Source organism: Ruditapes philippinarum, unplaced genomic scaffold (genome assembly GCF_026571515.1).
Source record: "Ruditapes philippinarum isolate M1 unplaced genomic scaffold, ASM2657151v2 ctg2338_1_1_1_1, whole genome shotgun sequence".
NCBI classification, from domain to species: Eukaryota; Metazoa; Mollusca; class Bivalvia; order Venerida; family Veneridae; genus Ruditapes; species Ruditapes philippinarum.
The window spans coordinates 16,311-27,227 of NW_026862802.1; the positions used below are offsets into that span (position 1 = coordinate 16,311).

The window sequence follows — 10,917 nt, forward strand, 5'->3', positions numbered from 1 at the left end:
CCTAGCCTAGCGGCTCGGATTATATTTACAAATAGCCGTTTATATAGGGCCATATAACCTGTCAACAATCTTTATAACTTATAATATATACCAATTGTTCAAATGGTCGTGCACATCGGACAAAAATGTGAACCATTATAAAAGCTGACAGCTAACAACTAGCGTCCTTGTATAGAGATAAAATTTTAATTATTATAGAAAAAATGCTAATTCTTTACTCAGATATAGCTTAACCCATATTATTTTATAAACACGATAACATAGAACAGAACAGAACATATATTTTATTTTGAATTAAGCATTATACAGCTCATCTTCATTTACAACAAATATATACATGCATGAATATGAAAAATGGTAAACGCATATCAATAAATGAAATAAGCTAGTGAGAGTGTAATACAACACATGTAATATTTACAATCCTTATATAACTTTAAACAATACAACAAGGTGGTCTTATATAGCATTATCCGGCATTCAATGAATCAAATCTTAATTTAAAAGCTTTGTTACAATATGTAGCTAATTTTGTTAACACTAACTTCCTTTCTGAATTCAGCAATTCTAAAAATTTAAACATGCTAGGGTTTCTTGTAAAATAGTTGGATATATACTGTTTCCTAAGAGAAACATACAAAGTACAAATCAATACAAAGTGATGTTCATCTTCGATGTCATTATTGTTGCAAATAGTACATTTCCGGTCATTTTTATCAATATTATTGTGTCTACCTGTTTCTATTTATAAATTGTGAGATGATAATCTAAGTTTAGCTAATATATTTCTTAATTTCATAGAGTCAACAATATCAGGTATTTAGACCTGCTAAAACCGGTTTTTTTAATGTTTATACAAATACAAAGAAGAACAAATATGTACACTAGAATGCCAATATGTGATATAAATATCTTTTAAACGACCATGTAGGACTGGTATTAATATATTTAGCTTAACTGATTCTGGATACATCCACACATCATTAAATCCAGCACTTTGCAAAAGTGTTTTGACTTTAGACAACCAATTTACAGTATTAGACTTTGACTCTATCTCCAATCTCTGACAATTAACAATATGATTTAATATACAGTTGCTTGATTTATTTTGGGTATTTTTTATAAAATGTTTAACAATTCTTACATGACGTGAAATATATAATGGAAATCGGTTTACTTCTGCAAACAGTGAAAGAGTATTTGTTGACATTTTCACGTTTTAAGCAACCATTTACAGAACTTCTTATGTACAATTTCCAAATTTTCCGATGGAAGGCTACCCTATACCTCGCAACTATAATTTAGAATTGGTAGAACGTATGCATCAAACAGGTTGAACATAATATCAATGGGAACTTGCTTATCTCTTGTTACATTAAATAACGAGCTCATAGCCCGTATTGCTTTGCCTTTTAGTGTATTGGTCGCTGGTATGAACGAACTTCCGCTAGACAAAACAATACCTAGGTAATTAAACGTTTTTACAATTTCTATATTTAAACCCCCATATATCCACTTATAACTTTTATTTAAAACTCCGCCCTTACTAAAAACAACAATCTTAGTCTTATCTACGTTAACAGTAAGATGCCATTTGTTACAATATTTTTCTAAACTATTTAAGGAATTTTGTAAACCTTGAGCAGATTCAGAACAGATAACATATTGTCTCATTCTTTGCAAACTCGATAACGTTTCTAAAGCTAGATTGGTTAGATTAGACTATAGTCTATTATTTATAAACACGATAACATAAAGTCAGACAGGTTGTTAACTGATACATGTACACTGTTGAAAATATATGAACTGAGCTTAAATGTTTTAACTGTTAGTAGATATATTACTTAAATAGATATAACACTTGACTTTTAAATTGTTTGTAAAATATTCCATCGACCCAGCCAATGTTACATTATTTGTAAGTACACATGGACTTACATTTATGACATTTCTCATTGGCTTGCTTTATGATATAACGCTTCTCTAGACATATCATCTCTCAAATAAAATGTTAGCGTTCAATATGTCAAAATGATATTGTAATTATTATAAACTTCCTTTATGATCACTCTCATTGTATCAAATATTTTCATTTTGTATTATCAAATCCAACAAAGACGAACAGACATTCTGCCACGAAGTCATCATTGTGTAATCTTGGTTTTTAAAAGTCCAAAGTACTCTGACGTTACTGTTGAAGAGAGATTTCATCACTGGTGTCATTAATGACTCGTCAACCGTTCCTTTTATGAAAAGTACGATTGGTTTTTGAAGTCGATAAGCTATATCTAATTCATTGTGACAATAAGGACTTGAGTTGTAACTATCTGACACAACCACAATGAAAGCCGATGCTCTTTCTATACACAGTGATATTTCGTCCAAAATCCTGAAACCTGGTCTCAGATATAGGTCACCTGTGCATATCAAGTTTCTGTCTATACCGGTCATATGTTGGAGAGTTTCATTGAAGTCATCAATCAAAAAGTTATCAACAAAATCTTTGTCCTCACTGCTGTATGAAAGAAATGCAACAAATTCATTCTGACCTTGACCTTCTTGTAGCCTGTTTACTAATTCTCCTCTCTTTATTCTTTTATTAGCTCGTTTACGACGTTTGTATATAACCATTATGACTATTAGAACAATAATAAAAGTAAATCCCACAGATACAGTGGTTGATATAATCATGATCGTCCGTTTACAAATGTTGTTGACATCATCTAATGTGCGTGTATCTATTTTCCGTCTTGTATTCTTTAAGGTAGTACAAGCGAGATTGGCTGTGGAAATACTCACAGAGTTTGTATGTGTTAACCAGTAGATAAATTGTTTTGCTTCACAGTTTGAACATGATATAGGGTTATCTCCAAGATCCAAAGTCCATGTTGTGTTTCCTAGTGTGTTGAATATACTGTTAAGGTTATTGATCGAAAGAGAGCTTAAGATTTTTATCCTGTTATATTGAAGATTAAGAACTTTCAGTTTGTACAGATGTTTTAATGTGAATGTCACTTGCTCCAGTTCATTATGAGAAAAGTCTATCAGTTCAAGGTCACGATTTTCAGTAAAAAGATTTTCCGGTATAACTTGAAGTCGATTAAATGATAAGTTAATAGAAATTAGACGAGAAAGTGATTGGAACAGTTGCTGAAACAACAAATGGTTTTCTTTTGCCATTTTATGTAACTTGTTGTTTGACAAGTCAAGCTTTTCAAGATTAGGGGTACATCCTAATATACTAGGATGGAGAAATTCCATTTGGTTTCCAGCTGCATTAATGTGTTTTATAGTAACAATTTTATGTCTGGAGCATTCCATCTTAAGATCTAAATGTTTAATATTATTTTTCTTTATTATCAATTCTTCACTTTTCCATTGAAAAGGTACATTAATTATGTATGTGCAATTTACAGTATGAATTGATCCCGTACCAGTTATACGGGAAGTCATGTTCACTATTTTAGGATAAAAAAAATAATTCCAAGGTTTAGGAAAGTCGGAATAGTTCCATGCCATGTTGACATATCTTGTGAATGGAATTAACCAAGATACTGGTACATGACACATATCAAACATATTGATATTCTTTAACTTTTGAAGTTCATTTTTGTTACCATATATAAAGTTTGATGCTGTACTATGAGATATATTCACATTTTTCAATGTCTGTATGTATTGTAAAACAGCGGTTATGTTTATTTCTGTGATTTTTGTATAACTGAAATCTAGAGATGTTATTTGTTTATCACCAAGTGCCTCGGCAAATTGTGTGTCAAAACTGATTCCTCTATTGTAGATATTTAAATTTGATGCTTTCAAAGTTTCCAAGCTTGGAAGTTTATTTGACCCTGTAAAACTTTTTACAAGTTCTGTCAGATTTAAATAAACGCATTCACTCAAGTCTAAGAATTTTAGATTGTCAAGTCCTACAAAAACATCTGAATCTAGTTGAATCTGTGTCGGAAGATTCATATGTAACTCTCGAAGTGATTTCAATCCGATGAAACACTTCTCCATGAAAATGATTTCTGCAATGTGTCCATGATCCTGTAACTGAAGTTCAGTTACATCTTCCCAGTTTTTAGACATAAAGTATGAACTATTGAATTCAAATGTTTTGTTTTCCTTCAGAAAATCTATGATTCTAACACGTGTGAATCCATTTGGAATATCCTTTGGAATATAATTACATTGTAGTGTGCTTGCATCCACTTCATTACATTGATAGTTTAAAGCACTTACAGTCGACCAGAAAATAAATATTATTGCGAAGAAATATATAAAATCCATATTTTTTCCCACAATATTTAAACTATTACAGTCGGGGGCCTTCTTAAAGAGGAAGAAGAGTAATAAATATACATGCCATCTAGAATATTTCACATTAAAACTGAGAACAAAGAAATCAACAAGGAAGTACGACATTCAATTATACACATCGACTTGTAATGTACAAATGAGAATTTTGTATACGTATTAACGTCATATTATCTATTTTCAAACACAATCTGTTTTGAATGTATAGGCAGTGATGCGTGAAAATCCATTTTAACTATTGTTTGAAAGTATATAGCGGATGTATTTGACTTTTTTATCAATTTGTATTGTCATTTAATATGTTCTACTTTCTTATTGGTTAAGTGTGTTTGCTAATCATAATTAAGCTTTAGCTATGTTATGTTTTTAGTTCTGTTCATCTTGTACAATGTCATTAATATGTAATGCCTGTAAAGGCCCATGATTGGATATAAAATTCTATTCTATTCTTATAATATATATTCTTATTATATATACCAGTTGTTGTAATGGATAATTCAAATAGCAGTGAACAAAACCAAAAAGCTGACAGCTAACATATCCTCCAGCTTATTTTAGATTTAATTGTCAAGTAATACATCACGTTTCCCCGGATGTTTTTGTTGTGCTTATTTCATCTTTTGTTTTGCTTTATATAACCTTTTGATTCGCACAATTACGTCTTTTGTTTCTGTGTTTTTAAAGAAATAATATATCCCAAACAATGATTTTAAAACTACATTTGTATATAAAATCACTGTTTGGAGTTCGGGTGTGATGAATTATATTGCGAGGGCTTAAAGAACATACTCCACCTTGCATAACAGTCACAAAACACCACACATCAACAGTAACAATGAGGAGGTTTTCCGGTGCCTTGCGCTGCTTCATGATTCATTTCAATTTTGGTACAAGAAAAGCATTGATGCAAGGCATCAAAGGGCGTCTAAGCAAGAAATGCAGAAAGTGAAGATGAACTGACATATGATGACAAGGTATTCTTATAAACTTTTCAATGGTTAATTGGTTTTTACCAGAATGAACGGACGAAAGACACTGTTCATTATGAACTTTGATTGGCATGCTAGAGATTAGAATATTACTTGTTATTTCTTTATGATCGTAATTATTAATAGTAACGGATATACATGTATACAATCATTTATAATCCATATGTGTAACGCCATATGATCAACACCACACTGCGAAGACCCCCTCTTAAGGTATCTATATTTATGAACAGCCACGCGAGGAATAACAAACTGTTAAATTGTGTTTAATGGCCATACCATACTATAAGGTATGGCCTCTGTTTATTGTTTTAACCAACAATACTTAAACATGTGCAAAGAATAGTACATACATCAATATTATGCAAATTAATACAATATAGACAATACACATGTAGGAATAATAATTAATCGAATTCTACTATAATAGTAAGAAATGTGAGGGTTTCGTAAGAAAAATGCACTGAAACAGTCGGCGATATAAAGAAAACAATTGGTGGTTATAACACCAAAGAAACAAATATATCCAACCTGGTACTTTCCAGATTAAGTTTTGTGTGTCTTATGATATCCACAAATGTCCGTAAAAATAACTATATAAAATTATTTTATTAAATCACTTTCTCATAAAATTTTTGCTTCCTCTTTCTACGCTTCTTAGTAATTGCTAACTGGTTCAAGACGATTTTATGTAGGGCTATTATCCGTTCAGCCGTTTTTACGAACGGCTAAAACCCGTACCTCCCTCGGCGGCGCATAAAGTTTGCTGATGCTATTTGGCATAGCTTATATTTATTTATCTGTAAAATATTTGTTCTGTTCTGTAACGATATCAAACATCTACTCCAAAACCGGGAGAGAACTGACAATAAACGTGTGATACTATTCCCCTGTCACTAGTAAATCCCGGGAGAGACCGGGAATTACCGATAGGAGTACATCCCTCTATAAATAGATTTTCGGAATGTTTAGATCATCAACTCATCATTCTATGTACTGCAAAATGATAACTAAAAAAACCGAAGAGACGGAAAAGGTTATTTCATTTGAAAATGTTTGCATTGCGAAATTCTCCAGTCCGCTATTCATTGTACATATCGCGACATTTCATTTTTAATTACATTGTAATAATAAACAAGCACCCTCATACCGATCGGAATGATCGGCTTTCATTATGACCGACTAAAAAGCTCGAGAAGTTGCTGTCGCCCTTTCACAAAATCTGATTTCATTCCATAAGGGGTGCCGCACTTCGGCGCGGACGCCAATAAAATGAACTATATATATATGCATATATGTTCTTTTTAGTTAACTATTATATAACTCATGATTGTTTATTTCATTTACAGTAAAGTTAGTTGTGAAAACAAATAAGAAATTAGACCTGTGCATACTGTACGTATATACTGATATAGATCTAGGCCTATACATGTATAAAAATTATAATGATCAGATGAATACAGATTACAGAACTGTACACACATAATATTTGTACTAAACATTGGACTCTACTATCATGTTTAAGTATTTAATAAATGTTGAAACATGGATAAAGCACAAATTTGAAAGATTCTTTAAGAAAATTGTTATATCTACTTATTTTACCATTTATTTATTTATTCTGTGCCTTACAGTACTAGGAATGTACTCAGTATCTAAGTTATTATTTATTGATTTATTGATTTACTTATTTATTCATTTATTAATTTATTTTTACCTTTTGTATATCTATTTATTTGTTTGTTTATATATTTATCATTTTTAGATGTAATTTTAATTAACTTAATTTCATTTCATTTAAAAGTATTCTTATAAATTTACATGTTCTTTGCAGGATATTTATGGATGTATTTGTCAGTAATTCTTTGAATTTCGAATTTTAGCATGTTTGGTCTCCTATAGTAATACAGTTTGATTAAGTTTTTTCGGTTTTGCTCAAAGAACGGGCATTTTAGCAAATAATGATATTCATCGCCTATGTCCTTTAAGTCACAGTGCAAGCACTTTCTGTCTGGCAAATCTATTCCATTCCATCTTCCAGTTTCTATAGGAAAATGATGGTTGCCTGTCCTAAATTTTATTGAGGTAATGAGTCTTGTTTATTAAGTTTAAGAAGGTGGTTGTCCAAATTTATATTGTTTTTAATAAGTGAATAGTTCCTACCTTTGCTAGAGTTATTTAAAGATGCATGCCAATTTTGAATGTTTTGGTCTAGAAGAGTTTGTTTTATGATAGTTTTGACACCTAAAATGCTTTCACAAAACTTAATATGTAATTTGTCAACTTTTTTTTCCAATTTCATCCAAAGTAAGTCTCTATTGACTGTATCAAATGCTTTTTCGTAATCTATAAATATACAATATAATATTTCATTTTTGTTCAAAACTTTTTTGATAAAAGAATGAAGTATAAAAATTGCATCAATGGTTGACCTTCCCTGTCGAAAATCAAATTGACTATCATTAAACACATTTTGAGATTAGCACCAGCAGTTTATTCTGTTTCTTAAAACTAATCAAAAGATCTTACCTATAATATTAACAAATGTTATACCCCTATAATTTGCAGGATCAAGTTTATAACCTTTTTTTAAAAACCGGTACTTTGGCACCTTTTGTCCACATTTCCGGATATATACCTTTATCTTATATTCTATTAAATAGCTTACATAAATAGAGACTAATAACTGCCTTAGCATCAGTGAAAAAATCTGCTACAATATCATATATATCAGGGCTTTTATTTCTATTCCTTGAAATAACAGCCTTTAAAATTTCTTCTGTCGTTATAACCCGATCAAGTTTTTCTATAATTACTGGTATACTACGCCACAATCTAAAAGAGGCGACGCGACTCGGCGTTACTCGACATATTATAAAAATGATTTAAAAAATCTTCTGCCTTTATATTATCAGAAACATTAAGATTACTACTTTTAAATTTGTTTATATATTATTATTACTACAACATAGAATATTCAAACTTACATTATTACAACAACATAGAATATTCAAACTTACATTTATATATTTCCAAAATTTTCTAGGCTTTTTACGGCTCATTTCGGACAATTTTTGCCTTTCTTTTTATAAAATTTATTTTTTGCTTGATTTTTTACTTTAATATAATCATTTCTGCTTTGAAGGAACAATAATTTAGTTCTTTCACATTTATTTACAGAAAAGGCTCTGTTACAGTTATAAAAATTAGACTTGGCTTGTCTGCATTCAACGTAGAACCATAGACATTTCTTTCTTTGAGGCCTCTTTTTAAAAGATTTTTTCTTACCAAAACTTTTAAATGAAATATCACTTATAATATTAGATAGGTCCTCGGTACAATCATTTATATCAATCACACTATCTAATGTTTATCAACAGAGCATTACCGATAAGTTCTGAAATTGCCCCGTGTGTGATTCATTAACATGAAATTGGAAATAAATATGAAAAATGAAAGCCTTTTGACATATGCTCGCCCATATGGTCTCTTTCTGGTGGTGAGGGTAAACAAACGCAAACACACACACCTTTTGACATTTTTACATTTCGAACTAAGTATATTATTGACTTTTTGAGAAAAACATGCATAGAGCTATTAACATGAAATTCAGGCGACTTAATTCCCACTTAACCATCATCTTTTTAAAGAATAAAATGTGCAGCAGATAACTCACACAAGTCTCTTTGCATTAAAATGTTGTAGTTGCCTACCCTTTTTAGTTTCATTAGCTGAACAATACAATCGATTTCAAATACGTCATGTGATAAACGTTCTTAACATCTGCACCGATTTTTGCAGAATTATCTCAGTATTGAACTTAATAATATTCTTTGTTTGCCTTAGATCATCTAAAAACAAAGTTCTCATAGTAAGCTATTGTGGGCATCCATGGGCAAACATCATCCTGGTTTATATGGTGGCTGATTTACGCCATGTCGTATTTTCGCTTCTTCGCCTCAAAATGCGAAAATGCGAAAACACGAAGGAGCGACAAAGTTGGACTTTGTCGTCTCTTCGTGTTTTTGCTTTTTCGCAATTTTGAGGCATCAAAGCGAAAATAATACAAAAGAAGGGCGAAAATACGACACATAAAATATGTCGTATATTCGCATTCCATCTGTCGTATTTTCGCTTTTTCGCATTCAAAATACAAAAATGCGAAACCACAAAAAGACGACAAAGTATAACTTTTCGTCTTTTCGCATTTTCGCCTTTTGTTATTGTTACAATTTCGCTTTTTCGCATTGTTACATTTTCGCATTGTTGCATTTTCGCTTTTTCGCATTGTTACATTTTCACATTGTTATATTTTCGCATTTTCTCGTTCCAGTTGCACATGCGCATGGAGACATCAATTCATTATTTAATAGTCCTATATAAGATATGTTGTTTTCACGTAGATGTATAATTTAAAATTATCATCCCGCTCCTTACACATGTAAAATAATTAAATAATGTAACGGTAATGCTTTCAGATTGTTTTGAATCAATTAATGCAACAATTATTATTATAAATACAGTAATCAGTTCCTACCATCTTTAGATTATCAGTATATTTTGCTGACGGGTGTGACATGAGATTTATGATAAAGGCACTGCCCGCACACATCTTAAAATAGATATGTCTTAGATTGAGGTGTATTTTCACAGGAAAACATTTTATAATGTCTGTTATTCTAGTACTACAGTTTTTATAAGACATACTTTATCTGATTACGTAAAGTGCATGTTGGATTAAGTTCATTTAAAATTTATATAATAATATGTAAAATCACTTTTATTCATTTTTACATTATACCATGTTGTCAGGCGTTCTTCAGGTCTTTAAATCAAAGATCTCTTGATGGTCACTCTGTCTTCCCAATATTGCACGAATATCAATAAAAGGAGAACAATAAAAAAACCATAGAAAAATTCAATAAACATATTGTATTTAGTTATAAAGTTACTAAATCACAACCAATAATTGCGATAATCAGTGAAAATGAAATAATTTAATCTTCAAGTTCAAGGTCATACATTAGTCAATGTCAATTTGAGTTTTATATTCATGAAGGTCCTGGCCTAAAATATTTTTTTCTCAATATAAAGTTAATCCATTCAAGAAAAGCAAAGTTATAGCCAGTAACAGCAATTTTTTTTGAAAATTTCAATAATTTGACTTTCAAGGTCAAATTCATTTATGAGCGCAGGTCAAACTCTGTCTGGTTAACTTGAAGGTCTATCCTTAAAAGATTAATATGTTCAAGTTATTAAAAATTAGCAAAGTTATAGTCACTTACAGCAAAAATCAGCAAACAAGCAAAATTTAGACATTTGATCCTGAAGGTCAAGGTCATTTATGAATGAAGGTCAATGTTAGTTTGATCTACTTCAAGATTTTGTGCCAAGGACTGTTGTGCCCAAATTTGAAGACAATACACCATGAACATAAACAGTTATGAACGTAAATTCGTAATACATCTTATATTAATCTTTGGAGTAAATAAACTCATTTCGCTATGTCCTAAATAGAGACTATAAGATTTGAAAGAAATGTTTATGCAATTTGAATTCGCGTTTCTAAAAAGAATAAGTTGAGAAACTTCTGTTATTCAGTACTTAA

The 10,917-nt window shown here is 30.7% G+C and overlaps 1 protein-coding gene across 1 annotated transcript; it reads right to left on the bottom strand.

The window, feature by feature from the left end:
* Nucleotides 1–268: 268 nt before the first annotated feature.
* Nucleotides 269–4,471, bottom strand: LOC132720259 (toll-like receptor 4). Its single transcript, XM_060704348.1, has one exon. It carries the CDS (start codon nt 4,426–4,428, stop codon nt 2,080–2,082), a length of 2,349 nt encoding a protein of 782 aa, XP_060560331.1. The 5' UTR covers nt 4,429–4,471; the 3' UTR covers nt 269–2,079.
* Between the last annotated feature and the right edge of the window lie 6,446 nt (nt 4,472–10,917).

Excerpts from the sequence above, each read along its gene's own strand:
- LOC132720259 (XM_060704348.1), bottom strand. The coding sequence starts at position 4,428 with ATGTCGTACTTCCTTGTTGATTTCTTTGTTCTCAGTTTTAATGTGAAA.